The sequence below is a fragment of the Lithobates pipiens genome, unplaced genomic scaffold, assembly GCF_037356315.1.
Source record: "Lithobates pipiens isolate NorthernLeopardFrog02 unplaced genomic scaffold, aLitPip1_a1.2 Scaffold_19, whole genome shotgun sequence".
Taxonomy (NCBI): Eukaryota; Metazoa; Chordata; class Amphibia; order Anura; family Ranidae; genus Lithobates; species Lithobates pipiens.
In genome coordinates, this window is record NW_027507764.1 from 538526232 (window position 1) to 538547748 (window position 21517).

At 37.9% G+C, this 21517-nt stretch overlaps 1 protein-coding gene across 1 annotated transcript in view; it reads right to left on the bottom strand.

Annotated features, from left to right (window-relative positions):
• Window positions 1-3449: 3449 nt before the first annotated feature.
• CSMD3 (CUB and Sushi multiple domains 3) overlaps window positions 3450-21517 on the bottom strand; it is a 1166690-nt gene continuing 1148622 nt past the window's right edge. Inside the window, exon 70 of the mRNA XM_077493847.1 lies at window positions 3450-20718. Coding sequence (XP_077349973.1) covers window positions 20559-20718 — 160 coding nt within the window. The 3' untranslated portion in view covers window positions 3450-20558. The remainder of the gene's footprint in view (window positions 20719-21517) is intronic.

The window sequence follows — 21517 nt, forward strand, 5'->3', positions numbered from 1 at the left end:
CTCTACCTTGTCTAAACATAAAGCCCACTTCTTAATGCTACAAGAAACACACTTTTGCTCGGATACAATCCCCAAACTAACAAACCACACATACCAGCGAGCACTTCATTCTACCAATCTGGCCTCCAAGACTAAAGGGGTATCTATTATCATCTCCAAACAGGCTGACTTCCAACTAATTGATTCTTTAAGCGACCAGGAAAGTAGATATATTTTTATCAAAGGCACATATGCAGCCAAACCAATCACACTGGCCAATATCTACTGCCCGAACGAACACAAGGTAACCTTTTTCAAAAAAAATGTGATGTCTTGTCCACAGGAAGGGAAGGAACACTAATTCTAGGGGGAGACTTCAATGTCCCACTCAACCCGATATTGGACTCCTCTACAGGTACCTCAGCACTCCCTTATCGAGCACTAAGACAGATCAAAATCCAATTACAGAATCTGACTCTTCATGACACATGGCGCACCACATTCCCGACAGACAAAGACTACACCTTCTTCTCCTATCTACATCAGAAATATTCAAGAATAGACTACATATTCCTTTCCCAGACCGACCTCCCACTCCTTTCACAAGCCACAATTGAGCCAATGTTCCTGTCTGACCACCACCCTATCATAATGACCCTTACCTTCCACAACTCTAAAAAAATAACCAAGACTTGGAGGCTGAATCTGTCCCTCCTAAAAGACCCAATATCACTACGACAAATAAATGCCAGAATCCGCCTATACTTTCAGGAAAACGCTTCCCCAGACATCTCACCCATCACACTGTGGGAGGCACATAAATGTGTTTTAAGGGGGAAGCTTATCTCCATGACCGCAACTGCTAAAAAAAGGCACCAGGAACTGATTGTGTCACTTATTACCACAATTAATAGACTTGAAATAGCGCATAAACAATCAACCTCACAATCCACACTGCAGGACCTCTTATACGCACGCTCCTCTTTGCTGGATGAATTGGGGAAATGCACTAGACACAGATATGTTCTCCAGCAAAAGGTGTTTTACGAACACGGCAACAAAAGTGGGAGGCTACTGGCCCACACGATACAAACAGCTAAGCTTATGTCCATAATTTACAATATCCAAGATAGGCAAGGTTCACTCCTTTCTAAAAATGAGGATATAGCAGCACACTTTGAAAATTTTTATTCTGCACGCTACAATCTACCGGATGACAATGTAGGGCCCTCTGATCGGCTTTCACAAATGAGAGAATTCTTGGCCCAATATAGCCCCAACCCAATCACCCCGCAACAAACTGTGACCCTGGAACAACCGCTATCCATTGAGAAACTAACCCTCGCCATAAAACAAATGAAGCCGGGCAAAAGCCCAGGACCTGACGGTTTTCCCCTCACTTACTACAAGAGCTTTTCCGACATACTCTCTCCCCAACTACTGACAACTCTGAACTCCCTCTCAAACCCACTTACCCCTGGAGGCAACATGTTAGAAGCCCACATAGCGGTCATCCCTAAAGAGGGCAAGGACCCCTCACAAGTGTCTAATTATAGGCCCATCTCTCTACTTAATGTAGATATCAAGCTCTATGCGAAGATGATTGCGAATAGACTCTCACCCCTTATCCCTAGCCTCATCTCGCCTGATCAGGTGGGCTTTGTCACGGGATGGGGGGGCCAGACATAATACCATCTGAATACTAAACATTCAACACTGGCTTGCAACGAGGAAGATGAGGGGATTCCTTTTATCACTCAATGCGGAGAAGGCATTCGACAGGGTGGCCTGGGACTATATGTGGGACCTGAAGGGTCTGGTATGGATATTTAGGTGGAACCCCACGTCAATTTTTTTTAAAAATTTGACCATACAAGACCTGAAGGGCCTGGTAATTGAATTTGGGGGAAACCCCCACTTTTTTTTTTTTATCAAAGACTTTCAATGAGTGTTCTCTGTATTATGGGAGCCAATTCATTATAGCCGCGAGTGATTTTAAATGACTTTTTTTTTCTGCAGAAATTACACTTTGTGCAGGGACAGTTCTAAGCACGGGAAACATGCGCCCCTTCACAGGCAAACTATAGACACCCCCCAGGTACGAAATTTAAAGGAATATTACACTTTTATTGTTTCACTTTAATCATTATTAAAATCACTGCTCCCGAAAAAACTTCAGTTTTTAAAACTTTTTTTGCATTGATCCATGTCCCCTGGGGCAGGACCCAGGTCCCCAAACACTTTTTAGGACAGTGTTAGGACATATTAGCCTTTAGAAAATAGCACTTTAGATTTCTCCCATAGACTTGTACAGGGTGTTCCGCGGCTTTCCGAATTTGCCACGAACACCCCAAATTGTTCACTGTTCTCTGAACAGGCAAACGGGCTCTGCGGGATTCCCTCTGCGGGAATCTAGGAAGGAAAAGAACCTGGGGATCTTAGTAGATGACAGGCTCATCAATGCCATGCAATGCCAAGATGCTGAGAGCAAAGCAAATGGATTATTGGCATGCATTAAACAGGGGATTAACTCAAGAGATAAAGCTATAGTTCTCCCACTTTACATGACTCTGGCCTGGCTGGGCCCAGAGTATGCTGTCCAGTTCTGAGCACCAGTCCTCAGGAAGGATGTTCTGGAACTGGAGAGAGTCCAGAGAAAGGCAATGAAACTAATAAAGGGACTGGAGGACCGCACTGAACTTGTTCTCTCTGGAGAAGAGACACTTGAGAGGGGAAATGATTTCAATTATACAAATATTGTACTGGAGACCACACAATAGGGATAAAACTATAATAATGAGAGTAGACTCACATGATTTTTATATATGCCAGTTTTACTGCCTTACCAGCAGCCCTGGATGTTGGAGCAAACCCAATTTAACTGGTGTAACCAGGACAGGGAAACTGGACCAGATGGCATTAATAAATATGCTATGCTTACTAAAACCATTACACAGAGCAGCCCCAATCCTCTTGGTTCCCCCACAGACACTCCTGGTCCCCTCCGCTGAATTTCCTTGCATCCAATTTGCATGACATGCGAGTGTGACCGGCTCTCAATGGAGCCAGTTAACACATGTCCATGGTGGCTGCGGTCCACATTCCAAAAGGGTCCTGTGAGTGTTTGTTATCTGGTTCAGGTGCGAATTCAGGCAAAAATTTTGATGTGATTTGCACCTGAAGCAGTGAACAGGAATGAACTGGCCTCAATGCTGGGTACCACAGCCGAACATATGTGAACCCGGCCTTAAGCACCTTATTTGGACCCGATTGTCCAGAGTTGAAGTTTACGTTTCACCTACTGCTCTCTCTACTGAAATCCAGTGCCACTTTGGCATCCTTTTCACTTGAGGACTTTTATTTCAGTAAATATACGCAACCCATTTAGTAAATTAGCATCATTGCTAGTAGGAACAAAAAATGAAAAAAAAAAAAGATTTTCAACAAAAAATGCCAGATACACCAGCACATTTAAAATGAATTATTAATTTTATTTTGTTTACATTGCACTGAAAATTTACATCATACTTTTACAAATTTATTTTCCATAAAAATATATTTCTTTACAAAAGTGTATGCATTGATATAAGAGGAGTAGCCAGATGACAAAGAAACATTGTCCATTCGTGTTTTTTTATTTATTTTTTTCATTTTTTTTTTCCTAAATAAGTTGCTTTTCTCAAGAATGTATAATCATACTTATTGCATTCATTCTAACATCAAATAAATAGCAAGTATTGAAATGAATTCCAGTGGAAATGTGTGCTGGGGTGTTTTGGGTGCATCAAAGAACCTCAAATGCAACTTTTTTTTTCAAACTGGAGTAACATTTTACAGTTTAATAACTGATTCTGACAGGCACCATGTCAACTGGGTATTTACTCTCAAACTTTTTTTTTTCTGTAAAAAAAATTATATCTGGAACGGACTTGTTAGAAAAATACAAAATCCCATAATACCATATTTTTTAGAACTTACACAATACAAAGCTTAATTAATAACTCATGGTACGCATACGTGGCATGACACGAGAGAGGCCACCTATCTGCTTTCTGTTTATAAAGGGGATTTCCACTCTGCTGTCAATTTTTCTAGTTCCAGTTATGTCATCTTAAACCAGGTGCAAGAACAAAATACCTGGCAGAATTTCTTATCTCTCTATTTCTCAGTTTCACAATGACAGAAAAATGTCAAATTAATTTGCACTAATTACAAGTTTATTTTCCAGAAAAAAATGCTAATGGCTGAGAAAGCCATCCAGCTTTGTTATGCAATCTTTCTATTAGGAAAAGTACATTCAAATAGGCCCAGAACTTTAATGCCGCGTACACACGTTCGGACAACAAAATCCTGGATTTATTTCCAACGGATGTTGGCTCAAACTTGTCTTGCATACACACGGTCACACAAATGTTGTCGGAAATTCCGAACATCAAGAACACGGTGTCGTACAACACATATGACGGGCTGAGAAAAATTAAGTTCAATAGCCAGTGCCGCTCTTCTGCTTGATATGTACATACGATCAGAATTTCCGACAATGGATTTTGTTGTTGAAAAATTTGAGAACCAGCTCTCGAATTTTTGTTGTCGGAAATTCCGTCAAAAAATGTCCGATGGAGCCTACACGTGGTCGGAATTTCTGACAACAAGCTCCCATAGAACATTTGCTGTTGGAAATTCCAGTCGTGTGTATGCAGCATAAGAATGACAAGACGTACCTACTTTTGCTGCAGCCAAACTCCAGCCACAGGAAATTAAAAATAAAAATGATCAATTTAGATGGAAAACTCCTTTTTGTTTTACAGGGTGGAGTACCTACCTTCTTCAGCACTACTTTGAACTATGATAATTCCCTTATCCCTATTTTGTTTACTAGGAGCAATGGTCTTATGCCGCATACACATGATCGTAATTTTGGTCGGAAAAAGCTCTGATGGATTTCGCTCAAGCTGTCTTGCATACACACGGTCACACCAAATTCTGACCATCAAGAATGCGGTGACATACAGTACGTATGATGGGACTAGAAAAAAGAAGTTCAATAGCCAGTAGCCAATAGCTTATGCCTCGTAGTTGAATCTGAGCATACGTGAGTTTTTGCGTGTCGGAATTGCATACACACAAAACTTTTTCCGTCTGAAAAATTGAGAACATGCTCTCAATCCTTTGCTGGTGGAAATTCAGCCAGCAAAATTCCGATGGAGCATACACACGGTCACATTTTCAGATGAAATGCTTTCATCAGTCTTTTGCTGGCCGAAATTCCGACCGCGTGTATGCGGCATTATTCTTATACAATGTAGTTTACATGCTAAAGAAGTAAAGGTTGTTCACTTAGATAACATTGCTAAGTCAGCATTAATTTAGCTAGTAAACAGGGTGAAGCTGTGTTGACTTCAGAGTCCTCTATCATGTCCAAGGGTAAAAAAGGACAAAAAAAAAGATTTCTCTTACGCATATGATTGAGTGGTTGAAGTATACACAACTTTATATTATTTACTATGCTTGATGGACATTTACATTTGATAAGTGAACCATTTCTACTGCTTTAGCAACTCCGATGAATTCTCACAAAAGCCACACATTTTGATAGGAAATTTGATGTTCCGTAATTTTAACCAGCAGGTAAAATTAGGAATTATCGCTGAAACCTAAATCTGTTGAAGGCGGCAGTTTCCGTTCAATGGAAACATTGAAATGAATTTAACTTTTTACAATTTTATTGTAGCACATGGCAAATTAACGTTCAGTCAGTTTTACGGCATCGCCTATTTTTCCTGATAAAACCTAACTATAAAAAAGAAAAGATGGGTCAAATAAATACGTTTCTGCTTGATTAAATTATTTATTTAGTATCACCTCTTTCAGGTCAGAATAGATTTACTGATTAAAATAACCCTATGTGTGTTTCTTTTTGATCTGTGTTTCAAATAAGAAAATGATGCAAAAAAACTAAAAGCAATAAAAGGTAATGTGTCTAAAGTTCTAAGATGTGCAAGATCAGTGGTCTTCTTTCACTTTTAGTATTTTGTAAATTAGTTTGCAGAAAAATGTTTCACTCTGCTAAAATTCACAACATACTATGTTTTGTTCTATGAACCTTTAGTTAAACTGCAGACACATGTTATCAGAATGTAAAAACAAACATAAAACCTAACCACCTAAAATCAAACCCACCTAACTCAAATAAAATAAAACAAAAGCAAACCAAAAAACACACATAAAACAAAGAATCAAAAGTTTTTCTTTTCCTTTGTTGTTCTTTTACTAACCACAATATATAAGCAAATAGAAATATAATTTTTTTTAAATGCAAGAAACTGCTTGTACTTCATATTTGCAACTTTAAAATGGAAATGAATCATAAAATGATAAGTAATGCATTGTGAAATTATGATTTTTGAAAAATAATGATTTTAAACTATATAGTCACCTAGCTAAACTTTCGTGCGGATTATGTAGAAATTGTTATGCCTGTCAGTAAATATATATTTTTGTCATCCTGGCATTACCAACAAGTGTATGTTATATACTGTGTTATATGTTTGTGTGTATAGATATATATATATATTTGTATAATGTGAATATAACAGTTGGAAAATGTTACTTAATCTCATTGTAAACATTCGGAACCCATTTTTGTATAGAATTGTTTATATTAAGCTTTTGTAATAATTTAATTTGGGAAAATATATATTCATATATTATATGTAATAAAATACACACAGTTAAGGATGATCTCAGAGCTGCCAAGCTACCACATTTGGTAACATAGAAGGTCCTGAACTCTTCAAAATTTTTTCCTCTACAATGCAGTCTGAGAGTGCTTATGTTATATAATTTTTTGTTATACATGCAAAAATTTTATTTCAGGAAAGTGCTTGAGGAATCAAGAAAAAAAAATTGTATATACTTTTATTTTGTCAAAATAGCTTCTTTTTATAAAAATCTGTGCAGGTGAAAGCTCCCATAATTATTTTTATATACATTTCCCTTTAGATATTTGGGGGGGGGGGGGGTATCAATTTAAGTTTTCCTCAATATTATTTTGTGTGTAAACATAGCAGCTGCAGAAATTCTATAAAATGTGAAGCCTTATTGGCAATGTTTTAGCAAAGAGTGTAAACATTTATGTTAGTTCAGTAAACCAACCAGGTTAGATATAAAACAGTAGATAGATAGATAGATAAAACAAAAGATGTCAATTGGTACTTGAAGCAAATAGACATTCTGCAAGATATTGTAAAATGTATTCCATATTGTAAATCAAATCCTGCATTAATAAGTAAAGTAAGTCACTGTAAATAAAATAAAATAAAATAATAAAGCAATAGGGAGAACCTTTGGTTCCATTATTTCTTTTTACCTTTGTATCTGGAACACTGGCTGCTGGGTTTGAAATTGAAGGTGAAGGTTTTTAATCCTGGTTTGGGATTAAACATATGACAGCATTTGAAGTTTACAAGCTACTGAAAAACGTTTCCATTTGGTGCAGAAGTAACCTACTGCACATAGACTAATAAGATAATATATTTTATTTTTGACTGCTCTAGGTGCAACTTAGGCCACGTACACACGGGCGGACTGTCTGGCCAACTAAGTCCGTCAGACAATCCGACAGACAGTCCGTCCTACTTTTGAATGAACGGACTTGACCACACACGATGAACAGACAGTCCGTTGAAAGCTTGCGCGATGATGTGTACAGCGCGTACGACGGGACTAGAAATACGACGTCCAATACACTGCAATGCAACCTTCGGGCGTGTAAATCCTTTCTGAGCATGCGCCATACTTAGTCCGTCCAACTTGCCTACTCACGAGCGGACTGTCCGCTGAAACCAAAGTTGGACGGACAATATTACGGAAATTCCGAAAGACTTAGTCCGCCAGACTGTCCGCTGAAAAAGTCCGCTGAAGTCCACACACGAGCGGACTGTCCGCTGAAACACGTTTCAGCAGACCAAGTCCGTCAGACAGTCCGCCCGTGTGTACGCGGCCTTACAGATACAAAACCATGTGGATTTTCATTCACCTTACTACTTCTGTATATATTAAAACTGAACTCCAGGAAAACTGCTAAATATTTAACTGAAATAAACATAAGGAAACTAAAAGGTTTTGTACATCCGTTCATACGTTAGACTTACATTACTATAGTGAGACAAGCTTGGTACACATGGTAAACCAACTGAGGAGCTCTTGAAGAGGTTGTTGTACTAACAATGTGATTTTAGTACAATTATCTCCCCGCTGAGCTGTCGTGTTCTGACAGGGCGATCATCCCGGCGCCAGAACACATCGGTCAGCGCTAGCAGCCATTTGCTGAGAGTGCTGATCGGATGCTATTCGGCTGCTGGTTTCCCAGGAAGTTCATTCGACAGAAGCCATTGGCTTCTGTCAAACAAGGACCCATACACACGGGCTGAATGTCAGCCGGTATCTACTTTCCCGGCTGATTTCGGATGATATTCGGCCTTTATGTGCGGAGCTTAACCCAGTTCAGCCATACAGCACAGCCAGCTCTGAGACCCATTATTTCTGTGCAGCTACTAACAGGTTTTGCCCTCCCCAGCCTTTGACTGGATGGTGAAGTAGAAGCAGTAGATCAATGACCTCATCTCTGAATGAGCATTCAGTGAGCAAATGAGCACTCAGTGACAGCTGACTGGCTCCTTGTGTTGCTTCTCCCTCACTTGGTAGGACCTCTACTCTACAGGGAATTTATAACAAGTAGATTCAGGTTTAGTACTAGTTGCTCTATCCACTTGCTGACCACTCCATAGCAGATATACTGCTACAGGGTGGCCACGTTGCGCAGGATCATGTATATATATATATATATATATATATATATATATATATATATATATATACACACACATGACCCTACACTTCCGGGTATCCGGGCGAGTGCACCACATTCCCACTGTGATTTTTCAGAATGGGAGCTGATCAGTGGGTCCCGCATGTCCATCGGCACCTGCTGATCGTTCGGTACAGAGGCAGAATGACATTCTGTCTATGTAAACATGGCAGATTGCAATGAATGCATGGAGCCTGTGATTCTCTAAATCAGAAACAGCAATCCATGCCTTCCACTAGTAAAATCACCTCCCCCACTACACTGAAACACTAGCTAGGCACACAGTTAACCCTTTGACTTGTATTAGTGTCACTGGTTCACAAAAAGTGTCAAAAGTGTCAGTTAGGTGTCAGATTTTTCCACTGCAAGATCACAGTCCCACTATAAGTCATTGATCACCGCCATTACTAGTAAAAAATAAATAAATAAATAAAAATATCCCATAGTTTGTAGACGCTATAACTTTTGCACATAACTTTTGCGTAAACCAATCAATATACGCTTATTAGGATTTTTTTTTACCAAAAATATATAGCAGAATACATATTGGCCTAAATTGATGAAGAAATTAGATTTTTTTTAAGTTTTGATTGAATATGTTTTATAGCAGAAAGTACAAAATATAGTTTTTTTCCCTCAAAATTGTCAGTCATTCTTTATCTATAGCATAAAAAATAAAAAGCACAGAGGTGATCAAATAGCAACAAAAGAAAGCTCTATTTGTGGGAAAAAGGACATACATTTTATTTGGCTAGAGTGTTGCACGACCGCGCAATTCTCAGTTAAAATAACGCAGTGCCGTATTGCTAAAAATAGCCTGGTCAGGAAGGGAGTAAATCTTTCGGAGGTAAAGTGGCTATAAAAATGCATTTAATCTTTTTAATGAATACATGATTAAATTGTGATTTTTTTTTTTCTGCTTGGAGTTCAGCTTTAATAACACATGGATGATGTAAAATACATCCCACTCTCTCTCCCTCTCGCTCTCTCTTCTATTATTGAAGGCCCCTAGATCATGTCTTAATAAGTATTAATATAAAATCAGATTTATTAAATACTATTGGGAACTGCACTGGTTTATCATAAGAAACCAGCATGTTAATATTCAAAAAAAAGCACTTTCAGGAAAAAATAAAAAATTAATAATTGAGCACCATTATCCTGCTTTAGATGGTAATGTAGGCGTTGCCTGGTTGTTATGCGATATTGCACTTTACATAGCATTCCTCTTTTCAGTGCCTTATACAATAATCACAATACAGTGTAACATCTGCAGACTTACTGAAACAAAGTAAAAGGTTAAGATTTTAAATTGTAAACCCATAGGTCTGTATTCCAGATACTAAGGTCACTTTCTCATGTGTTTTAACAAACATATATTTAAGTTTAATTTTAGAACACTGGTTGTGTATTACAGTGCTTTCTGATGCATTTTTGGGCATTTAAGTGTTTTTTTTATGTAAGTGTTTTTTTTTATGTATTCATTCAATTTCAATAATACACTCAAAATGCATAAAACAATATCCAAATCATTTAAATAATGCTCTAAAAAGACATATGTTAAAAACTGTTTTTAACACAGATGCATGAAAGGGGCTTCATGTTGCATTTAAAGCTGAAATCCATGCAAACAGCTACATACACAGGTGAAATACATATAAGGAGCCAGATTTGCCTGCAGGATATTTGATATTTTTTCTATTCATTCAGTTTTGCCACTCCTGTTTGGTGACCTATCTGATGCAGTTCAATAACACTTCTAGGACTTCTGTCCACCCCCAATATGTAACTGAATATAAAAGCAACAGATTGTAGTAAGCTAATTTTCCCGGTCATCCTGTTCTCTCCTGCTCTCTCAGAACTGGCTGGCTACTTGTGCTGCTTGTCACTCACCCAGTCTGAGCTCTGCTATACAAGAACTGCAAAAGCCTGATACCAGTCAAATTTAGGTACTTATATAAATACAGAACTGCATTCATTTGTGCCTTTTATATTTGCCTGGAGTTCAGCTTCAAGGTCGTCATTACTAATTGTGTTTACTTTTTAGGACATCTCTATAAACAACCTAGGTATCAGAATAAATTATTTTATGTTCTCGTGTTTGGCAAGACTTGATTGCTCCAGACCTGAGACTGACCGATTGTGCAATGCTGCAGCTAAGGTATATCTGCAAGCGTTCAAAACTCAGGCAAATTCACAAGTATAAACAATTCTGGTGCATACGCAACTTTAACTTCCATCCAGACAGGAAAAGAATACTTGTTAGAGTAATAAGTATATTGTTTGCAGAAAATGAGGGTAAATCAAAGGTGCATAAATTTGAGTAAATGTGTAGTTCTCCTTAAAGCGGAGTTCCAACCAAATGTGGAAGCTCCTCTTATCTGTCTATCCCCCCGTGACACATTTGACACCTTTCTGGGGATGAGTGGGTACCTGTTTTGACAGGTACCCATCACCCACTTCCATGAGATTGCGCGGCGGCGACCTTGGCCCCTCTTCCTTCCACCACTGCCAGGCCAGTTAGAAAGTGCAGCACGCTTTGCGCATGCACAGTAGGGAACCAGCTGTGAAGCCGAAAGACCTCAACACGAATGGCAGCGGCAGCACCCAAGAGCCAATCAGAGAATTGGCTGGGGTGCCGACATTGCGGGAACAGGTACGTGTCCTATTATTAAAAGTCAGCAGCTACAGTATTTGTAGCTGCTGACTTTTAATTTTTTGGTGGGGTGGCAGAACTCCTCTTTACAGTGAAACCGTAGCCATCCCTGACCTCTGCAGCTGCAGGTACTGTGAAGTAATTCACCCTCAAAGGTCAGGTCGGAGACTCAGAAATTCAGGTTGCAGTCAGCTTCTGCAGTTTGCTTACATTACAAGGCTGGCTGGCTGTCAAGTCCCTGCTGTCAGAACAAGCAAGGGTAGATGACCTGCAATTTGCCACCATGTTGAATTTCAAGAATGGATTTCTTATTAAGCCTGAAGCTACAAAGGTCAGTAAGAAGTTGCTTAAAACTCATTTACCACTTAGTAATAAGTGCATTTTTGAATGTCCATGGCCTGACTACAGGATTACTTAAAGAGATATCTAAACTCAAGTATATAATTGTAATATACTGCAGCGATTTTGTCAAAAACACAAAGTGGTTTGTTTACTAAAGGCAAATCCACTTTGCAATGCAAGTGCACTTGAAACTGCACTGAAAGTGCACTTGGAATAAAAGTCACTGTAGACCCGAGGGGGGACATGCAAGGAAAATAAAAACAACAACATCATTGCTTGTACATGATTGGATGATAAAATCAGCAGAGCTTCCCCTGATTTCAGATCTTCCCCTCAGATTTGCAGTGACTGCATTTCCAAGTACACTTTCAAGTGCACTTGCAGTGTGGATTTGCCTTTAGTAAATCAACCCCAACCCCTCTTGCTGGCCATGTAATGCTTATTATGCAGTAACAAAGAGAGTGGTCTTTAATGCCCACACACCCCATATATGTGTTCATAGTGGGCTGAGATTTCCATGCTGAGAGTGAGCTCACTGCACATTCCAGCATAGCGACCAAGCTGACATACACAGCTCTTGGTCTGTAGTCATTATTGGGAGCTTGTAGGATGAGCTCCCAATCGTATGATTTCTGTGACAGCCCTAGGGGTGTAAAGAACCACTTTAAGGGGTGCAAGGGTAGGTGAGGAAAGTAAAAAGGAAAACTCCAGCTGTTCTGGGCCAAACGTTACACAGCATTGCTTTTAAATATTGGTCTTTCTTGGTGTTTAGTATCTTCATTATCATTATATGGAAACCCTAACAATTAACTCATTTGTTATTTGAACTTTCTTCTGTTTGAAATGGTTCTGTTATATTGTTATATTTGTTTGATGTGGAAGTGGAAAACAAATATGTGGACCATGTCAGAAATTCAGAGCTGTTATGAGCACACTTCTTGGATTTTCTCAAAGAATCAAATGAGTCCTAGTTGTTTACCTGTGACTGCAAAATGCTGATTTCTATGTAATGGGGAATATCATGGGGGCAGATTTGAGTAGTGGTCCACAGAAATGTTGTGTGTCGTCAGCCCAAAAGAGTGCAATGTGTGCATTTCTGGCCGATCAGCAGGTATTTTTTTCCCTGTCTGCAGGGGTTTTAAAAGGATAATATGGGGAAATGTGCATGTATTGCAGATTATTATTTTTTTAATCTGTCCCTGACATACATGTTAAGACCCTCTTATATGAAACTGCCCGGTCTTCCAAACTGGACTCCATACACAGAAGATACCTTAACACATAAATAAAACCTTGTAAGATAATTCCTTCATGTCTTTTCCACTACATAGCTGTTTCGCTGTAGCCCCCGGCTACCATAATGGAGCTACATTTTTCAGCGCAGATCAAATATTAATGAGATTCCATGCAAGTGCTGTCATCTCCCTCCCACTCCCAGTAGAATTCTACCTTTCCCTTTGATTTGTTGTGGCAGGTGCATAAAACTGTATGTGAAAGCATAGCTTTGCCAACAGACGATAGCAATGACAGTTCCTATGTAAGTCAGTATATAAATTATCATCTCATAGTCTTAGTGTTACTCTGCCTATATTTTAAAAGTAAACCCCATCTGTTTCAATGTTATTAGTAAAAGGTGGTTTTACATGCTTTCATAGCTAGCAGAAAGGGGTCTACAACTTTCTTAAGGTTGGTTGATGATCATAGCAATCTGTTGGTACTATACTGTACTGTATAAATCCTGAATAATAATGATAACAATTGTATTTAAAAGAATATTGGACTGATGTTTTGTCACATAATGGGAAATCACATATTTTTTCAAATGACTAATGGTGCCATCTGAAACTTCCAGGAGGTCAACAAGAACATGTACTATGTGAATATGAAATTGAGGTAAATTATATGGGTGAAGTTTTAATCTCTCGGAATAATCATATTATCCTGTTCTTGCCAGTCCCCTAATTTTTATCATCTGATTTTTGCAAACAGAGGCAATTATCATCATGGCCCATAATGTCTGCCAAGGGGACTCCACAGAGTGTAATCCAGCACTGATCATGGGGCTGATTTAATGCTGCTGACAGAATAACAAAAGCTGTTTAGCTTATTCATTCTAAAATTGGCTCCACCTGAACAGTTTTGTACATTTCAAAATGAAAAAAACAATGGAGGTTAGGACAGCCCAAGGAAAAGCGCTCTAGTAATAACAACAATGTCTCAATATTTTCTTGTGAAATGAAAGTCAGACAGGTTAAAAAGAAAATAATTTTTTCTCCAATTCCAAGTTTATTACAGTGCCTGCTCCTACCATTTTATCACTCTGACTATTGCTCAAAGCAATAGAAGAACATGTTTTGTTTATCCTAAAAGTAAGTTATTTATTTATTTATTTATGTATTTTAAGTTGTTGGATCTAAAGCTTAAGTGGGCACATTTTGAGTAAGCTAGAAGCTTCTAGCCAGGGTAATCTCAACTGAGGATGTTAACCAGAACTTTGTGAATTTCAATTTGAGTTCAATTATATGGGTGACGTTTTAATGTTTGGACAGCCCAAAGAAATGTGGGTCTATTGGCAATTTTGATACTAAAGAACTCTAGCAATAACAATGTTTCAATAGTTTCTTGTGAAATTGAGGTAAGACAGGTTAAATATAATATGATTTTTTTCTCCAATTCCAAATGTATTACAGCTGCATATATGTACACTAGATAATTCTTCTAAACTAGACACTAGGTAGAATTTTCTTTGGATGCCTGTACTGCTCTAAGATGATTGGGAGCCATACTACCATTTTATCACCCTGACTGTCACTAAAAGCAATAGAAGAACATGTTTTGTTTGTCCTAAAAGTATGTTTCTTTCAGCCCTTGTACACACAGTCGGAGATTCCGTTGGAATGTGTCCTATCGGACCATTTTGTCGGATAATCTGACTGTGTGTGGTATGCATCGGACTGTTTCCGTCGGAATATCCGTCGGACCCAATTTTCCAACTTGTTGGAAATATTTTCCGACAAACTGGTCCGATCGGACATACTCTGATCATGTGTAGAGAATTTTGATCGGACAAAGTGCCACGCATGCGCAGATCAAATTCCTACACCAAAGCTATTGGCTACTAGCGTGAATGTAGTCCTGTCGTAACGAAATAACGTCATCACGTTCTGAACGATCGGATTTTCCGACAACCTGGCCCGACCGTGTGTATGCAACAGTATCGGACAAAATCCGTCAGACAAAATCCAACGGATTTGGTTGGCAGAATGTCCGACCGCGTGTAGAGGGGCTTAAAGTTGTTGGATCTAAAGCTTAAGTGGGCACATTTTGAGCAAGCTGGAAGCCTCTAGCCAGCTAAATCATAGGAAAAATATTTACCTGTATGGGAATTCTGTTTTGTACTGATGCAATGCATTATATTTGATTAGGTTTTATGTGTGCATCTAAAATAATATAGAGATATTAAAATAGTTAGAAGTACTAGTTCACATTAATGTTAACAAACCCCCAGATCCAATAAGAATTCCTATACCTTAATCAGAAGACCTGGGTTTTCAAAAGTCAGTGCTTATTGAGTTATTATTGAATGACAACACTTTTTTAGAAAGTGTATTAAGTTTCAGCTGCCACATTTGCCAAGGTATGATGCACTAAATTGTTTTTAGATGGGCTGTTGGAATTTGCAAATACTAAAAGTACAATTGGAGCAAGCAATCAGAAAACTATCACCAATAGTTAACAAAATTGAGTCTCTAATGGCAGCTCCCTTGCTTCATCCTTCTTTTTATCACACTACAAATTTACTGTATCCCTAGAAAAGTTTTAAGTGCTTTCAAAATTCATTGGCTCATTCTGTAATGCTGTAAATATTTTGTCACTTATCTAAAGATCTTTTTTGATTCTAAACTATTTGGATGAGTGACAAAAGATACCTTTAAAATTACTAACAAGTCCAAGTTGAATCTGACTAACTACTACTATTACCTAAATAAATGGTAAGCGACAAAACTCAATGGGGTTGATTTACTAATGGCAAATAAACTGTGCACTTTCCAAGTTCAGTTGCTCCAGAGCTTATTAAATGAGGTAAAGCTTCACTTTACAAAGAGTAGCCAATCACATTCAAGCAAAAAACCGCAGTCTTTCATGTACATGATTGGATGATGCAAGCCAGCAGAGCTTCCCATTATTCTAGAGCAACCACACTTGCAAAGTGCACAGTCCATATATATATTGATGCAGTTGGTTTGCCATGCAGAACCTTAGCACAAAGGAGGTTGCATTTTAAATTCAGATTTTTGGTGAGGTTTTCATGTTTCAATCAGTTTGTAGTACAGTAAACAATAAAAAAAATAAAAGTCCTGTAAAAAAGATATGCCAATTGTTTAGCACCAGATTTGCAGTTAACTTTGATCCTCTGCATGTATGTCTATTATTCACATCATCAAAATGGTAAATCATAGACAACTCTAGATCTTACTGCATCCTACTGCCAACCTAAACAAGCTTACATTTTCCTATTCAATATATATATATATATATATATATATATATATATATATATATATATATATATATATATATATATATATATATATAACACCCTAATAACTTTGGTGATCTGGGAATCTAGGCAGTCGCAACAAATCTGCAGAATTTGTATTTCCATTCTTTGTGTTTCAGAATCTCTGCTATTCATTAACTACAATGAGACTCAATAGCTCTATGAAAATCTGGTTTCAAAACACCCATGTATACAAGTAAGAGAAGGCAAGTCAGTAGTGAAGAGCAAAGTATCTATCAAAAGGTAAGAAGGTAAAAGCTCATAAACTAAACCAGCATCAAACAGCTATACCTACTTGTAATTTAGGAAAAAAAAACTAGGATATAACAGCTGTCCTTCAGCCCAAGAATCAAAGGTCCCAAACAGAACTCCCAATCTACCTTACCAGCACAGATTACATTTGGTGCAGCACAAAACAATTCTCATAACTTTGTTGACAGGTATCTGTTTGTATCAAACTGTTTTTCTCCCCATAAATTTCCCTGTTTTTCAATGCAAATACAACTTAAAACATTTACTTACAGCTTAAAAGCAGGTCCCCTTCCAGTTAAAAGGAGGTCAACTGCAAGTCAAATGTGCCTGTAAAGGAACTCAAATGGAATTCAAAAGTAACTCCAATGGAACTCATACAGCTGTTACTCTTCTTTCTTTTAGGTGTTCTCTCAGTCCAAATTGACTCTCAGATTCTGTCCTCAAGGCTCCCAGATTTTAGTTATTATCTATTTTTATGGGAACAATATTCCCTTGGTGCAAGCCTTACATCTGCTGTCCCACAGTAATTCAGACCAATATTCGGAACCACAACATAGCACAACATTGTTTCATTTACTGGAGAAAATCTGACTTTAACTGCTTGGTACAGGTGATATTTCCTATTTTGCTTTTCACTAAATTCTTCTGTCAATAAACCTGTGTTAATTATTTTAAGGACAGCTGTACTTCTGTAGTAAAAAACAAACAAACACAAAAGTGTAATAGAATAGACTACCATAAATAAAGTATAGATAACCTGGCGGGCCTCTCCCTTCCACTCCAGCATCCATCCTATGTATGATGTGGAGGACTAATATTATATTTTATATAACATAGCTTCAGAGGGCACCATGGTATAGCTTTATCTAGAGTACTCAGTTTTATTAAACTTGATTCTGAGCGATGGTGGATGGTTACTGCCTTTTAACATTTGATTCAAGTTGCAACAGACAGATGCTGAAAGTGAGTTAAACATCTGTATTTTGAATTTTTTGGTGAATACAGTACCAGCATACAGAAGACACACTCAGGATATTGCTAAGATTTACCATTATACCCAAAGATATGTGCTTCACTCTTTAGTGCCTGCTCTAATGCCACGTACACACGATTGGACTTTCCACTGACAAAACCGTGGATTTTTTGTTCGAAGGTTGTTGGCTCAAACTTGTCTTGCATACACACGGTCACAGAAATGTTTGCCAACAATTACGAGTGTGGGAACAAGACATACGACGAGCCGGGAAAAAGGAAGTTCAACAGCAAGTGAGGCTCCTTCTGCTTGATTCTGAGCATGCATGAACTTTTGTACGACGGACTTGTGTACACATGATCGGACTTAACGACAGCAAAGTTTTGTTGGCGGAAAATTTGAGAACCTGCTAAGAAACATTTGTTGGCAGAAAGTCCGACAGCAAATGTTTGATGGAGCATACACACAGTCAGTCTTTTTGACAACAAGCTCACATCCAACATTTCCCATTGGAAAATCTGACCGTGTGTGCACGGCATTAGATACAGTAACTCTGCACGCATATCAATGTAAAAGACAGAGGGGTAAAGCTGCTACAAGACATAATAACGTATGAAGAGAAGTAAGTCACTTAAGGGGTAATAGTGGAACTGCATTTCATTCAACAAGTGAAGTTGGCCAAAAGGCCTGTGCTGATGGGCTTTGTTTGCATCAGAACCGCTTCTCTCTCTATACAAGTCTATGGGATTGCAAAATCAGTTTTCTGAGTACTTCAGAAAGCAGGATGAATGCAGGTCAAATTCACCTGTCAGATTCTGAAAGATCTCAGAGAAATATCAATCTGATGCCAGGCACAAGGTGCATTTGCCTATCGACACAAGTCCAAAGCCCATCAACACAGGTTCTTAGTCACTTATTCTGGGTACCTTAGAAAGCGTATTGTATGTTGGTTTAAACATACAGTAAAACATTATTTTCCTGCTTGTCTTAGATTGTAATCACTAGTCCCTCCTAGTATTATTGTCATGGAAAATTACAAATGATAAATTCAGCCAGTCACAACTTTGATAACAACCTTGGAGTAAATACTAAACCAGGCCACATGACTCTTAAACCTAACGCATTAATACTATTTGTATATGCACAGTCTGGCCCCACTCTTGGCTGAACACTGTGTTAGCAGGCACAGTGCAAAAAACATCCAAGCTACAGTGAAATTCATTATTTTATTGAAAATGATCTAGCTGAGGATAATTCTCCCACAAATACTGACCCTAGTCCTTCTGCAAAAATATCACTATTGCTGGTTACCAGTCAAGGCCAAAAAGGACCATATTACCATCTATGAGGTTAGTATAATTAACTGAAGTGCAACCCAAACTCATACTTCGGACCATGCAAAAATATGCATAAGGAAATTAGGATACATGTGTTCAGAAATGAATACTGGAACATGCAGAAATTTAGAGCACACTGAATATCACTATGCACTTCTAAACAATTTGACCTCTTTGGTTTAAAACAATGACTTACAACTGGTGACAGTTGATGGTAAATGCTGAACCAGGGCCCTCTTAGCTCCACATACAAAACCAAAAAACAGAGAAAATAAAAACAATAATTCAAATAATTAAAACCTAAAACTAATATAAATTAAAAATAAAAATAAAAAAAAAGGTTGTGTTGAGGATAAATACAAATTACTGAAATAATCTCTATTTTTAAAATAAAAAATAAAAACAATACAGACTACATCTTAATCATTTTAGGTCACGCTGTCAGACTGAACTTCTGTTCTCTCCAGATAAAAAGGTCAATGGCAAAGGTGGACTGTTGGAATTTATTGTAGGAAGCATTTTATACCTAGAAGTGTATAAGGATATTCAGTCATTATTAATTTGTCTTGTAATATGCCTTAAAAAAAAACCTTTCTGTAAATATATTGTTAACCAGAACATGCATAGCATGGGATACATCAGTTAACATTATTTCATGAACAAAGCTCACTAATGGTGAGTCAGATATTGTAGAAAAATACAAACGAGTCAGGGCGGAAAAATAGGATATTCTTAGGTGGTAAAGGAACTGGATATTCCATACATCTCTATCCCCTAGTACAAACCACTGAGTTGGAATCCCCTGGACAACCCATGCTATTGGAGGCTGTGAGTTTTTGAAACGTAGGTGGTAAAAGCATAATCTAGTGCTTAACTTTGTGTACTAAAACAGGAGCTAAGATTGTCCAGGGAATTTATCTGAGACATGCTTGTAAATGTGTCACAAGTATTTGCCCAGGACATTAGGGGCATCTAGCAATAGAAGATAATTAAATACCCAGTCTTAGTTCTCAGTTTTAAAAACATACAATGGAATACCCAAATCAAAAGGGGGATGAGAACTTCTTTTGTTAATTCATGTTGCCAAAGCAGGAAAATGTTGATTACGTAATACTTGTAATTTGTCTTAATGTCTCCAGTAATTATAGCAATTTTCTATCATATAATCATGTTTTCTTTTATTTTATGTATTTTTTTTTCTGTTTTATTTTTTTATTTTTTTAAATTCCAGACCTTCTAATATAGTTTATAAAGCACAGTAAATACTGATAGTGGATGCTCCTCCAATATATGCAAATAAGTTTCTTGTTTAGATTAATCTCCTTTTCAAAAAAAAGAAAATAAATTGTAATCAAGCACTCATAGAGTGCAGTCGTCTTGCTGGAAAACGTCCCATGTCGCACATGAAGTGTAGATTGAGTTCTTTCCGGTAAGTCGTCTTCATTCTTTTTTCCTCTTAGGGTGTCCATGACCCCCCATTGTGTTCCTAAAAATGTGCTTTAATAGTAGCGGAGAACCGGAGAGTGCACAGCAGTATGTCTCTTTTTTTTTTCCAGTTTCATAATCAAAAAAATAAGAGTTCTCCAGCATTATACCATTGTGCAAACAGTGTTCAAATTTGGGTCAAATCGTACTGCTTTCCCCTCCACAGTTTTTGCATTGGTGTCGTACATTGGATTTTCAAAAGCTGCTTGACCATTGTTATTTTCATGTACAGAGCATCCAGTGTACTGGGTTTTGGGTGCAGTCCTGTTGAAAGAGACCAATAATGTTGAACTAAGGAATGACAAAAAGAATAAAATAATAATAATAATAATACTAATGATATAGTCATAAAGGCAAATGTGAAGAATCAGTAGGACAGTGTGATAGCAATGACTACCACAAAGATAAAAGGCTTTCTGATGGGGAGCCGTCCCTGCTGGGAAAACACAGTGATTATTTCTAGTAGCTGTAGCCACTGGCAATAATCACATGTAACAATCTGACATGCTGGTTGTACCCAAGTCAATCAATGAATCAACGTGGGTGCAATCAGCCTGCCCATAAATGGTTGAATCTCGGCTGGTCCCTGCTGAACCGGCTGAGATTCGAAGCATCTATGGTCGGATTAATGCTGTAATATACTAACCTAAAATCTCTCACTGGGGTTGATTTCCAAAGAAATAGAGACTGCTTATTTAGCAAAAGTTTTGTTTGTTAAGCTTAGTAAATAAAATTAAGTTGGTTTCATGTCATTCAACCAAGCACGTACTAATCTTGTTTGAATATAAAGACTCCGTTCACACCTTTAACATATGCGCTTGAACATGCATCAAGCAGTCCTTCCCATAGCAACCCCAATTTCACTCAACATTTCATTGGCTGGCAGAACCCAACAAAGTTGCCCAAAGTGCAAGGAAACTTATATAAAAGTACATGGAATTAGTAAATGACATTAATTCATTCATTAACCTCCCTGGAGGTATGATTCAGTCTGGAATTAGGTGCTGAAAGCGGTACAATTATTTTGCACGGAAATCTGGCTTTTATTTTGTAGTCCTGTAAT